The sequence below is a fragment of the Cyprinodon tularosa genome, unplaced genomic scaffold (assembly GCF_016077235.1).
Source record: "Cyprinodon tularosa strain WSP-4 unplaced genomic scaffold, ASM1607723v1 ctg18, whole genome shotgun sequence".
Taxonomy (NCBI): Eukaryota; Metazoa; Chordata; class Actinopteri; order Cyprinodontiformes; family Cyprinodontidae; genus Cyprinodon; species Cyprinodon tularosa.
Window position 1 is genome coordinate 2,270,001 of NW_024038608.1, and position 14,512 is coordinate 2,284,512.

Here is a 14,512-nt window from a genome sequence, read left to right on the forward strand (position 1 = left end):
TAGGTGCAGCCGATAATTTAGATTTTCAAAGATAAGGCATTGAAGTATTCCCTCTTAAAACAAGGAAATTACTGCAGGAAAACGTCTTTATTTAGTATTTCCCAAAATATAGACTGATACTGTTGTTTCTTTTTCTTTTAATGTCAATACCATACATTTTTGGGGCCGATTTTGTTTTTTTCTTCCTCAGTTTACATGATTAGAATGACACATTGATTGAAAATGTTACATAAATCTCAATTGGAACAAATAATTAAGATTTATTTACAAATCAAAGAAAAAATAACAATGAAAAATGGCTGGAAGAGGACATAAAAAAAACTGTAATATTGGACAGAAATATCAGCCGGCCGATGTATCTGTTTATCGTTGGTCTTTTGGCACCATAGGATTGGTGCATATCGGGCAGAGTTAAATTACCTGTAGATAATGGGAAAGGTTTTGCAGTTCTATGGTAGTAGAACAAAAGGCAAGGTTCTGGGGAATTGTCAAGGAGAAATGTTTGATCAAATGCTAACCCAACTGTTTTTAATATTCTTTTTTGTTTCTGCATTTTTTTTTTTATTAATTTTTTTTCCTACTTGCTTTGATTCTGTTTTATCTTCCTGTATTTTAATCATGTAAAGCACTTTGCATTGTCTTTGTACTGAATTGTGCTATACAAATAAATTTGCCTTGCCTTGCCTTGATGACATTTAATAGTTTTTTTGGAGACTTCCTTTAGCGTGTTGCTGTTCTGTTTAGAGCCGGACAGTGAGGATGATGTTTTTGTTAAATGTTTTTAAAAGCTGATTTGTAATTCTGTAAATCCCTTTCCAGACTCATAAGCTTCAACCAACACAAGGTCTAAAGGATTAAAGCGATGTAAAATTAGAGGTAGAGCAACAAAATAACCGGCCAGTATTTTTGGCCAATATTTGCTTTTTTCTTGTATCGACGTTGTTCCTTAACGTGTCTGCATTCATCATTGTTGGATTCAGCAGCCATGTCTTGACCTCACGTTAGTTCATTTATTACTCCTCCCTCCGTTTGCCATGTTTTGGTTGATTTGTTTTTTAAATGCTTCTTTTGTGTTTAAATTGGGACTTATGGAACAGTATTTTCCAATAAGTGGATCTGTTATGTATAATCTTGCTTGAGACATGGCTTCTCCATGTCCTTAAACGTACTAATGAAAAAGGGTTGGACAATTAACTGCATTTGCAATATAATGTAAGAAAAAAAAAAATGCATTTTTCAAAATCACACTGACCGGCTGCACAGTGCGAGCGTTTTACTCCCATTTGATCCTTGCATTTGGTGCAAGTAGGAAAAAAAGGTATATATTTCACTCTTTTCATTTGTGTGTTACCCCTAAAATAAGTCATGTTTATTTTATGTAAAGATATATGTTTGCCTTTTATTGAAAAATAAGAAAGAGAGGGATTTTTTTCTCCTTTGAAAAATTTAATGATAAATTTGTATGGGGACAACACAGAGCAAATTAGTTACGAAAGTTATAAGAGGCATTTGTGACTTAAAAAAAGCAGCCTCAAGAAACAGTCCTTGTTATTGTGAGTTGTTATTTAAAAATAATTCATCGGATCCCTAAATTTTGTCTGTGCTGCTAAATATTTCCATCTGGGGAGCACTAGTGCTCCTGATAAAAAATAAAAAGCCAAGTGTACACCCCTTTATTTCTCATCATTGTGTCATTTTTATCATCTAAATGGAGGAAGAAAAAGGAACAGTCTCCAAGAATCGCATTGAAAATAAAGATTAAAAAAGATAAGAACAGTAGCAGGCTATTACTGCAAATAATGCATTGATTTAAGGTCTTATTTTTAAAGTTACTAAATTGACACCATCATTCAAAAATTTTAGCAGAACCACCCAATTGTCGTTTTTTTTTTTTTGCATGTGTGTCCCTTCAGGTGACTATATGTGCTAACTGAGAGAAGAATAGAGGTGCGTTAAATGATTCCACTCTGGGACGAATCAACAAGCCTTAAAGCGTATATTTTGCTCATTTAAAATTATGTTCACACAAAAATTGGCTCTAAAAAATAAGTGTTTTTATTAAACCATAAAGAAAACAAAAAGGTTGTGAATCTTGGCTGATGGAGGAGGTGGTAAACAGAGGGAGGTGGGACGATCAGGGCTCATCTAGAGGCTTTGAGGCATCACCAAACCAATCATAAAAGGGTAATGAAGTCATGATGGGAGCCACCTCTGGTCTCAATGTCAAAGCCGCAGCCGGGTCTGCAGTTGCACCCGATTGTTAAAGCACACACGTACGCAGGACCAACCCCCTCCCTACCGCCACCCATGCACACCAAAGCACAGACAGTGATGTATGAGGTGCAGAGGAAGGTGGCCGTGCACTGCGGGTCATACGGGAGGGGGCCTCAGGAATAAGGCTATGTTTTTACACCTTTATCTGCTCACCTGACTTGGATTAAACCATGAATGGCATGCAAGGCCTGAAGTGTTCAGAAGGTTTTGTTGCTATTTTTCTCATCCAGCTACACAAGTTTCTTTAAAACCACACTAATCAATTTGCAAATGAATGAAAATGAAGGAGCGTTCCCGTCGAACCCTTAGAAGACAGCATTTTGGAGGAAGTCGCCTCCTGCATCAGGCTGCTGTTATGTAATTTTTACTGCAGAGCCTCTGGCTGGAGGCCATCTCTCCTCTGCATCCATCCACCTCCTCATCCCTTCGTCCTACTGCTGCATTCCCACCAGCCGCCTTCACCTTTGCTCCTATTTACATTCCAGTGATTTCTTTCTTTCTTTTTTTTTTTTTTTTGAGTGTTTAACAAACCATTCTTCACCCAGTTATGAACAACGGTACCAAGAAACGGGCTTCTCTAACTTCTTTGCTTCGCTGCTTGCAGAACAAACTCTTCCAGCTCCCTCTAATAAATTATCCATCTCTTTGTGTGCTTTAGAGAAACGGAAATCTGGATGATTCCTTACATAAACTGTCTGCATTAAGCATACATTTAAGACCGCAGTTTGGTCACCCTGCTGTAGAACCTCTGGAGGACCAGTTAAGGATTATTTGGACACCAGAACGGAGGACATATGTGACCTAAACCAAATCTTCCTCTGCATAAAGTGCTTTTTATACCGACAGTCAAATACAACATAAAAACTAGAAATGCATCAATCCAGTTTCTTTTGTTCCAATCCGATACTGATACCTGGGCTGAGCATATCGACCGATATCGATCTAATTCAGCAGCTGAATGATTTATATTTTTGCCATATGAGTGAAGGCTTTAGTACGGAAGAGGATTAGGGCCACTGAAAAAAAAAAAATTCACTGATTTTTAAACTTTATTTCAGTTTAACATAGGAAAAAAAGTCAGAATTCTGACTTTAATCTCAGAATTGTGGATCTTAATGTAGATGGGCACCATGAAGAAGGAGATGTGGAGCACTCAGCTTCACTGACAAAGATGAGAGTTGTTTGACGTGGCCAGTGACACATTGGTGGAAAATGACGGAATTAGGCAACTTTTTACGTGCCCGAGGGGTCCCATCATTAATGGAGGAGCAGAAGGTCATTAAAACAAGAGAGCTAGTCTCTAAAACAGACATGGCTATGGCTTGATGCTTACATGTTTGTTAGCTGTCAGAATTCTGAGATTAAACTCAGAATTCTAAGAAAAAAGTCAGAATTCTGAGATTAAAGAAATAAAATTAAAAAATCAGTTAACTTTTTTTTTTTTTCAGTGGCCCTAATCCTCTTCCATACTTTAGCCTTGACATAAGCATTGTTAAAAAAAAAGGCAGGTAATGAGTTGACACAAATATAAATATACTTTACATTATCTATTAACAAGTAAGCAGCAAAAGGTAAGAAATAATAGATCAATGTAAAATGCACTGGACTGGATCTCTGATATAAAATCACAGACATGTGATCCAGCTAATTAGTAAATATCAGAGCCAACCTAAAAAAAACAGGATATCCATTCTTCTATGAGGAGGAAGATATTAAACGCATTCAAGGTATAGTGGAGGATGTTCTTTTTCCGGGGGTGGATCATCTAAATAAGTGGTCCGCCTAATTGTCAATCATTCTGGTGATATTTTTCTGTGACATAGTGGAAAAATTGCAAATCTTCTTTTGGAAAGCAAGCCTGTATGAGCGACGCAAACAGCAACTTTTGAACAGAGCGTGCACGATGAGAAATGGGCTTGTGCACGCTCTCGTGCGCGTTTAATACCTTCCCTCTCGTTAGCGGGTACAGGTTTGTGCATATGCATATGGAGACGGCGGGTCTTTTTTAAAAATTTGCAAAAATCCTCCACTATACCTTTAATGTAAGTGGTTTCTGATTAAAGAGTAAAACAAGGATCTTTTTTGGTAAGTATAGATAGAGCATCGCTCCGAGTTTACAGTCTTCAGTGAACAGTTTTTGAGCAATCCCCTCTCCTTCAAAACACAGGGACTCAGATGCAGTTGCTGCAACCAGTGTGCAGAGCGACTCTCCTCTGATTCTCTATTGAACATACACTATATTGCCAAAAGTATTTGCTCACCTGCCTTGACTCACATATGAGCTTAAGTGACATCCCGTTCCTAATCCATAGGGTTCAATATGACGTCGGTCCACCCTTTGCAGCTAGAACAGCTTCAACTCTTCTGGGAAGGCTGTCCACAAGGTTTAGGAGTGTGTTTATGGGAATTTTTGACCATTCTTCCAGAAGCGCATTTGTGAGGTCGCACACTGATGTTGGACGAGAAGGCCTGGCTCTCAGTCTCCGCTCTAATTCATCCCAAAGGTGTTCTATCGGGTTGAGGTCAGGACTCTGTGCAGGCCAGTCAAGTTCATCCACACCAGACTCTGTCATCCATGTCTTTATGGACCTTGCTTTGTGCACTGGTGCACAGTCATGTTGGAAGAGGAAGGGGCCAGCTCCAAACTGTTCCCACAAAGTTGGGAGCATGGAATTGTCCAAAATGTCTTGGTATGCTGAAGCATTCAGAGTTCCTTTCACTGGAACTAAGGGGCCAAGCCCAGCTCCTGAAAAACAACCCCACACCATAATCCCCCCTCCACCAAACTTTACACTTGGCACAATGCAGTCAGACAAGTACCGTTCTCCTGGCAACCGCCAAACCCAGACCCGTCCATCAGATTGCCAGATGGAGAAGCGCGATTCGTCACTCCAGAGAACGCGTCTCCACTGCTCTAGAGTCCAGTGGCGGCGTGCTTTACACCACCGCATCCGACGCTTTGCATTGCACTTGGTGATGTATGGCTTGGATGCAGCTGCTCGACCATGGAAACCCATTCCATGAAGCTCTCTGCGCACTGTTCTTGAGCTAATCTGAAGGCCACATGAAGTTTGGAGGTCTGTAGTGATTGACTCTGCAGAAAGTTGGCGACCTCTTCGCACTATGCGCGTCAGCATCCGCTGACCCCGCTCCGTCAGTTTACGTGGCCTACCACTTCGTGGCTGAGTTGCTGTCGTTCCCAAACACTTCCATTTTCTTATAATACAGCTGACAGTTGACTGTGGAATATTTAGGAGCGAGGAAATTTCACGACTGGATTTGTTGCACAGGTGGCATCCTATCACAGTTCCACGCTGGAATTCACTGAGCTCCTGAGAGCGACCCATTCTTTCACAAATGTTTGTAAAAACAGTCTGCATGCCTAGGTGCTTGAATTTATACACCTGTGGCCATGGAAGTGATTGGAACACCTGATTCCAATAATTTGGATGGGTGAGCAAATACTTTTGGCAATATAGTGTATGTCATATGTGCAAAGTGTCACCAGATTCCTTCTGAATTAAAAATGTAAAATTATATTTTTTTCCCTACTTTTGAGACCTAATTTTATTTACTTTGTGTTTTAAATCATTGTAATTCAGATGGGTGATTAAAAAAAAAAACATGTCTGTGGTGTGACAAAATAAAAAAAACATATTTATTTCTACTAGAAAGAGAGTTGGATAAAAAGGTTGGAGAATAGGTTGCTGCAATGTAAACATTTTACAGTTTTAAATCCTTTACAACGAGCTCAAAAAGTGATTTCTTCTTGGTTTTACTTATGTGTCAAGAACCTTAATTAAGATAATAGGGATAGGGATCACAGTGAAGCATTTCTTCTCTTTCTTACTACCTTTCCACTAGTTATGTGTTGCACTGCCCCCTATGTTTTGGGAGAATACTGCACCCTGAAGTTTAGCTATACTGTAACTCAGCCTTATACCACAGCCTGTTTCTAATTGGCCTGTAGGGCCTTATATCTCTTCCTCTAGAAACAATTACAATCCTATATGATTAGCCTTTATGTTTTATTGGTTCTTTTTGTATTTCTTAAGCAAATTAAATCATTAGGAGAAAAAAATCAGTAACTGATATTGTTTTCTATGTTATTTAAAGGTTCCCAAATCAAACCTCTATATATCTAAGAAACATTGATGGGTTTTAAACTACGACTTTTGACCTTTCACAAATGCTTAACACTGCATCAGATGGGTCAGTTGTTTCTGCATGCTCACCCTCTCCTCCGCGTTTCGCCCGTCTTTCGTAGGGACGGGGCCGTCGGGCATCTCCTGGCCGAGCGGCAGGATTTTTCTCAGGGTGGGCTCCTGGTTTAGAGTAGTGTACCCTACACGTTCGTAGATGGGGTTTATAGTCATCTTGGCAATGTACTCCGCTGCCTAGAAGGAGAAATAGATTTACAATATTAATTTAGAGTTTGGTGGAAAAACAATCAAAACAAAAGAAAATAAACTGTTTAATTCTAACCAGGTTTTATATGTGGAGGAAAGAAGGTTAGCAGGAAGAAGGAAGCAAGGACAAAGGAAAAGAAAGGAAGGATGGACAGCAGGATCAGAGGATGGAAAGACGCGAATGAAAGAATAAAGGAATCAAAAAATAAGGTAAAAAAAGGAGGAACATAATAAAGTCAAAGACCACCAGAGAATGAAAGGAAACCAAGATTAAAGCCGGGCATACACTGCGATTTTTCAATCGTTGCACGCAGCTGCTAGCCTCGTGAGACCATCCTGATCTCGCGAGCTTTCAAGGTTTCACTCGCAGATCAGTCTGGAGACTCTCCGTTAAAGAAAATTTGGAGACGTTCACCAAAGGAACGTCCAATCAACGTTGGATTTGAGGCGGGTTGAGGTGTGACGCAACGAGAAGCGCGACAGTTCAGTCTAAAGAACATGGCGGCTTCAGCCGATGAAACTAGCGTTAGCGTGGCTATCGAGCAAGTTTTATCGGAATTACAGAGTATTTCTTCACTGAAAGAAGAGCAAAACACTGCTCTGGAGGCTTTTCTCAGAGGAACCAACATAGGCCAATCAGCTAACCAGTATTTTCGCCCCTTCCCAAAATTACTTCAACGGAAGGTTTCCAGATGGATATGCGGAGCAAATCCATCCACGTCGGACTCAACTCCGCAGTGAGATGGAGCTACTCGGACTCGTCTACCCAGAAGCCAAAACCGCACTGCCTTGGCAATTTCTGCAATTTTGTGCTGAAAGCCCTAAAAAGAAAAGGCAACGACGTATCTGAGCAAAGATATGGCTGAGCAAACGTGGCTACTATGATCTGTAATTTTTACAGAAAGAACTCCATTTCACTCACACCCCCGCCATGCTTCTGTGTTTTCATCTGAGAGGAAGAAGAAGAATCCTTGTTTACAGACTGAGCGATTTGCCCATGACGGTCGACTGAAAATCAATCATGTTTGATTTTCTCCCAACCTCACGATTCCTGATCGGTAGCCGACTACCCCTTGTTACCCCCAGTGTACTACACAATGCACGATCAGGCTGAAAGTCGGCCCAATCTAAAAAAATCGCACAGTGTAAGCCCGGCTTTGGAGAAAGTCTGGAAAAAACATCTTTTCACCTTCTAATTTTCTGCTAAGGTAGGTAAAACCCAAAGTCACCTTTGTCTCGATGTAGAGTGTGATGAAGCCATCAGTCACCAGGTCATGGATGGACTCGAACCTCTTCTCTCCAACAAAGTGTTTCCCATCATAGTAGAGACGGAAGTTCCTCGTTTGGTTACCAAATCTGGCAGAACGAGACACAACATTTCCTTCAGAGATTGATCATTTTTATAGATGACTTGTTTGAATTTCTCCCCTTCCAATCAAATATCGCACCTAGTGAAGTATATCTTGTAGTAACCATTAAGTTAACATTTCTGCAGACAGTGTGACTGGAATCTGAAATGGGTCAACGTTTGTCAGCTCCATCTGTTGAAAAACTGTGAATCATTAACCCAAAACCCAACTTTTCCTTTTTTGCCACCCAGACTGGGACTCTGTGTTATGAACGAGTATTTATGGAAGGTAATTAGAGCCAGCTTTACAGGTGGAAGAATGACACGTCTATGAATAGAGCAAATGACCCAAAAGCAATCTGAACCAAGCCATGAGCCCATTTTAAGTGTGACACCTACTCAGTGAAAATATGGTGGCTCACATTCAAATTAATAAAGCAACACTGGAGCTGTAATGCACTAAAAATTAACATCTGAAGCTTTCTGTGCAGCTGGACTCAACTCGTCAGGGGAAAACTTACTGCATGTTTACTGAAAAGGCTTCCCTTCTGCTCCTGTTTTAGCTGTAATCCACACATTTGCAGTTTAACACGGATACCTTAAAGCCAGGGTGTACGTGCCCGGCTGCCTCTGACTCTCTCTGATGAGGTAGCTGCCTTCGGCCTGACTCAAGAGCTGATCAGCCTCCTCTCTGGAGATCATCCCATGGAACCTGGAACATGAAAGCCAACAGGGGGGCTCAGATTTAAAGGATCGGCAACAGTCATCAGGTCCAAGAAAGAAACATCTACTTACTCTCTACCATAGTACTTAGGACGGTTTTCCACCTGGAGGGAGAGAAAATAGCACTTTAATGTGGAGTTCTGGGCATCTTTTTATGGTTACAACAATAGATGGCTGGGTGGTGAGTACAAAAATGGGACAGAGAACCAAATTTGGAAACATGTACATTTTCTCAACTCATAATTTTTTCTATAGTAGTACATCTAACAGTATAACGACTGGACTAGGGAATACTTTTTAGTTTTTCCACTTTTTCATACCCAGAAGTTAAATAAACCCTCAATTAGAAACATTGCCTGCAAATGACAGGCGTAAAATATCACTGGCTTCTGGGCAGTCCAACCAAAACCACTGTATTTTACAAACCTAATGTAGATCTCACCAAGCAGTCTCTGTGTTCATGATTATGTGGGCGAAAGCAATACTGCATGAGACAGATTTAAGCGCTGAACACCTTGTTTCTGCCAACCAAACTGCTGTTGAGCCAATAAATCAACACAGACCCCACAGCAGCAGTGAATAATAATTTCAAAGCTTATTTGGTTTAAAAATAAACCTTATAGAATTACATAAAATACTAAGTCTTTTGTACATAGTTACAGCCGAGGCACGTTACACTCAAACCGTTTAAGAAATTTTAGCTTAACTGAAGGAGATCAAGCTGGTTTATGAGCAAATTGGAGGTCCACAACATGCCTGTCAGCTGTGCACTTGTTCACCAGGACACAAGCCAAACCACCCTTAGGCCTAAGTACCAACACTATTAACCATCACTAGCACTCAATTGACACCATCGACTGCACTTAGTAAAGAGGGATTCAAGCCAAAACACATTTTAGCTGCTGCGTCCTTTAAGGCAAATATTGGAACAAAGTGAAGTGGAAGGGGATTTAACTTTCAAATGAAAAGTAAAAGCTAAATGACTATATTCAAAGCATGCGTTGACTTTAAAGTCATACCCTTTAAAATGTTAAATCTCACCAATAAAATCTAAGTGGTGTGTCTCAGGGCAAATATTTTTAAACTCTCTGGCTAAGGACCGTGTAAAAACATCCTCTGCTAATCTGTATTGTCAACAAGCTGACGTGCCTGCTGGGGATTTCACAGCAGGTTTAAACAGTTTAGAAATTGGCAGGGTCAATAATGTGAGCAGAACACTATCAAACAACCGGAACAACACATCAGAGTGTATTTATAATATTTGTGTAGTCAAGACTGTCTCACAAGAGAAAAGTGTTGACCAACGCGTAAAAGGAAGCAAGGCCAGGTTAAAGACTAAACTCAAACTCCTGAGAAACCATCCTCAAGAATTATCTGACTGTGAGATATGAGAGACTGTGCCTTTACTCAGCCAAATAGATGTTACCTTGAACCTTTCTATGCTGGAAGCTATGTGGGGAGTTGGGTGTGAGATGACAGAGAGCGGTTGCCTCCTAACTCTAGACAAGGGTGAAATATGGATACATGCCCTTTCAGGTGTTTAAGACTCCCTATTGCCATGAACGGAAGAGACGGCTGCTTTGAAATGTTTTTATCTGACTGGTAAGAAATGTATGTCTTGGATGAACTCAATGTTGTTTCTCTTGGGAAGACCCAATGTTTGTGTGTGAGAATTCTCTTTATATGCAGGGGTGGGAAACCACCCTGGCAGAGCCACACTGACAGTTCAACTGTGAGTGTCCTCTGCAGAGTGAAATAATACAATTTCTTCCTTGCATATCAACTCTTAGTGCTCATTTCACTTCACAGGATGGCAAAAAACAACAAGAACAAGAATTTAAAGAAGGCAAGATTGAAACCAAGTTAAGTTTCAAGAGAGATTTCACTAGGCCAAGAGTTTCAAAAGTCGAACACTGTAAGAAACACCTGTAACAACGACAAGACGTTGCAGGAGGTCAGATTAAGTAGAACTTGTTCAAGAACCTTCCACTTTTGGACCAAAAAGATATTAACAATTTAGAGTAGGAAAGATTAAGATAAAGACCAAGACCAGACTTGAGACTGAGGCAGAGACAAGACCATTGCTTTAAAGGAGGCAAAACCAAGACCAAGCCAACTTTAAGACACAAATCTGGAATTTAAATGAGCCAGGACAGGGGCCAAGATGATATACAAGACAGTCTATTGTAAAAAAATAAAATAAAAAACATGTTTTCAGATGCCAGAGAAAAGACTAAGATGTTAAAGGAGATTAGACTAAGGCTGGTCTTGAGATTGAGACTTAGACAAGACCATGACTTTTAAGTAAGTAAAAGTGAAACCATGATGATTCTTGAGACAGAGACCGTGACAAGAAGAGGACTTTGAGGGAAGCAATACCAAGCTTAAAATCTAATCAATGAGGGCACATTGCTTTCATTCTAGACAAAAATCAAGGATTGTAAAATGTGGCCTTAACACCTTTTTTAACTCCGAGACCAATACCTGAATTAACAGGTAGGTTTTGGTCTCATAGAGAATGAATGAAAAATAAGTTTTATCCCTGTAGTGCAAAGACATTGTGCACACATACATCGCGTTCTGAAGTTGACTAAACAATGAAAGATATTGCTGTTTTGTGACATCTACTGACTCTTGTACCCTTTTCCCTCTGGCCAAAAAAACTGTTTCAACCTGGGAACAACCGGCTTTTAGTGGCAATGGGAACAGCTCACTGATGCGGCAAGCAACCCACATTAAAATCACCTTTGCTATGATCGGCATGCTGTGGGAACACCAGAGCCGGGTTAAAATGCAAATTTACATGATACCATTGAGCACGAGGTACTGACGTCAACACACCGTGCCAGTCGCTTCTGATCTAACAAGGCAAAACAACACTGTTTACATTCGAAAAACACACTGCAGCACTGGGAAGAGGGATTCTGTCAGAGAAAAGTGACATTCTGGCTTCGTTACATGTCTCTCCATTGTTTACTTTCCTGATTTCTGTCGCAATGGTGAGAGCAACAATGCTAACTCAGCATGATGGTATCACAAGACACGCAGCTGCGGGGAAACAGAGGCCACGCACTCTGCAAGCGAAGGGTTAGTGGGAAGGGAGCCCAATGCCGATTGTAAGCGGGTCAACCGATGTTTGAAAAAACACGTGTTAATGAGTTAATTTCTGTAGGAAAAAGGCTTTGTTTGATTTTGGTTATCGGATTGGATGGTTGCTATTTAAGTATAAACACAAGTGAATAAAATCATGATTTATTCATTTGACAAATAGGAGCCTTTGTAGTGCAGGGACATGCAGCTTGATCACCAGATATCGTGTAAATCCTTATGTAGCAATCATCACAATTCAACCAGTGTAGTTGTTAGTACTGCAGGCAAGCTGTTTCACTTTCTTCATTACCAAAATTTAGGAAGTAATCTCTGATAAACCCCAATGTGTCTAAAAAAAAACCTAAAACTGAATATCTCACGTACATTTCCATTGGGATGTAAAGGTAACAAGGCTTTTTCCTCAAAAAAAGGGACATAGGTTGTGTATTGTCTATTCTGGATTGTCAAGGTAGAAAATTATTAGTATTTTGGTCATACAAACCTTGGCTAGTATTCTGTAGAAGATTTAAAGCAAATAATAACAGTAGTGCTCACACAGAATAATGGTGCAGCTTCCTTTTAAGGATCAACTCACAGCTGAAGTTACAGATCAGTCAAAAGTGCCATGCCTGGACCAAACATTGACTATCCCCTTTAGGAGACTTTTTAGTAGAATTTTTAATTAAAGAGTTAAATTTACCTAATTCTTATTCAGTTCATCAATAAAGGAGTTTCTAATCTTTTCCTTGACTGATGAATTAGTAATAGGATAATGCTGAAATGACTTTTTTAAAAAGATTTTTTTACTTATTTTCAAAAGGACCATTGAATGATTCACAGTGGTTTGCAGAGTTATTGGGATCTTTTAGAAGAAGTACAACATAATATGTCACATATGGCATACACCCAAAGCCTTCCTTTTTTGCTCAAATCCAGCAAGCACAAGGGGTGGTGGGGTGTCCTCAATCCGTTTGCCTGGGTCAGCATTAACAACTCTGTTCACCAGACAGATCATTTCAACACCTTTAATCCCTTTGGGTTCTCCAAAACCACACACACACACACACATCTGGTGGTTTGATTTGGGGGGTGACATTAATTGCAACATCAGCAGGACTCTTGCCCTTCAGAGGAAGACAATCAGCTTGTGCATTAATTTATTAGATTGTTTCAGTTTTCCTGTGTGATCACTGCCACTGCCTACTCTGCAGCGATGAACTGAAGCAGAAAACTTTCTGTCTTGTCATCTGAGTTGGGTATGACTTTTATATTATTATAAATACAACAATTACTGTAAGAATAACTTGTATATAATAATCCCTGTACCCTGTTTAACAGGTGGAATACTAGATAGTTCTGACAATTAAGGAATTTACAATTAATGTAAATCCCTTAATTGTCCCACAATGGGGAAATTCACTCTCTGCATTTAACCCATCTCCTTGGGGAGCAGTGGGTTGCCATTGTGTGGCGCCCGAGGAGCAGTTTGGGGTTAAGGGTCTTGCTGAGGAACCCAGAGTGCAGGCTGTAGAGATTCAAACCGGGTACTTGTAACCTTCTCAGAGCACAAGCGTACTGCTCTAACCACCGGGCCAACAATCACCCAAATTGCAGAAAGGCTAAAGAAGAAATTATAATTTGGTCTCATCTGACCAGTTTGTTTTCTAATTTTGTTTTCTTATTTTTTAAAGAGGCGCAGTTAAATCCTAAATATCAATAAACAGAAAAAAAAGTATATATATTTTTTTTACATTTATTGTTTTCTGTCTGGTAAAACTATAGTAATCGATTACGTGAATAAAAACTCAAGCTTGTCAATTAAACAGAAATTAATATACATGGTCTTTTAATGTTTTATATTTGAGATAAAAGGGTTGAAATAACGTTCAGCAGCTCAAACAAAACGTTTTCCTTTTATTGTGATCTTCATTTAGAAAATACCAGGAAGAATTTAGACTTTTACAAAATAAACCCTGTACCATTTATTGAAGCTTTTACATTAAAATCATGCAAAAAAAAAACTATTTAAAACTCTATTTCTAAGCATGTCTCATCTATTTACATGTTTCAAAATTAGCTTTCACTTCCGCCTGTTGTTGTTTTAAACTTAATTTTCTTCACCTCTGCTTATTTGCCTGCCAAGGAACTCGAATTAGGATTTTACACAGATGGTTTCATAAAAATAAACTTTTAATCTTCCACAGGATAATTTCTGGGAGAAGCTTTCAGCTCATGATAACAGAGAAAAACTCAAATCTCCTGGTTACTAAGAAAACAAGAGTAAATTAAAGCCACAAGTGGCATTGTGCGGCCCTCGCAGCTCGCACCGCCTGGTATGTTGCGATCGCTGGAACCAAGCGACCTCCACCTCCACGCTCCTTCCCAGCCTGTGCTCCTGCTCTTCAGCCTATACCTGCTGCTGCTTCTCTTTATCCTCCCCCTCCTTCTTATTCTGCTGCTGCCACTGTTTCTCCTCCACCTGCAGCCTCTCCTCATCTTACTCATCCTCCTGCTAATGCAGCTTCTCCTCATCATCCTCCTGCCGCTGCTTATCTTGCTGCGTCTCCTTCTCCTCCTCCTGCTGTTGCTCTTGCTGCATCTCCTTCTCCTCATCCTGCTGCTGCTCTTGCTGCATCTCCTTCTCCTCATCCTGCTGCTGCTGTTTCTC

The 14,512-nt window shown here is 40.0% G+C and overlaps 1 protein-coding gene across 1 annotated transcript in view; it reads right to left on the minus strand.

Annotated features, from left to right (window-relative positions):
- Positions 1-8,906, minus strand: part of LOC119781591 (N-chimaerin-like) — a 22,424-nt gene extending 13,518 nt beyond the window's left edge. Inside the window, exons 1-4 of the mRNA XM_038282128.1 lie at positions 8,827-8,906; positions 8,630-8,743; positions 7,913-8,039; positions 6,510-6,671 (exon numbers count right to left, since the gene is read on the minus strand). Coding sequence (XP_038138056.1) covers positions 6,510-6,671; positions 7,913-8,039; positions 8,630-8,733 — 393 coding nt within the window. The 5' untranslated portion in view covers positions 8,734-8,743; positions 8,827-8,906. The remainder of the gene's footprint in view (positions 1-6,509; positions 6,672-7,912; positions 8,040-8,629; positions 8,744-8,826) is intronic.
- Between the last annotated feature and the right edge of the window lie 5,606 nt (positions 8,907-14,512).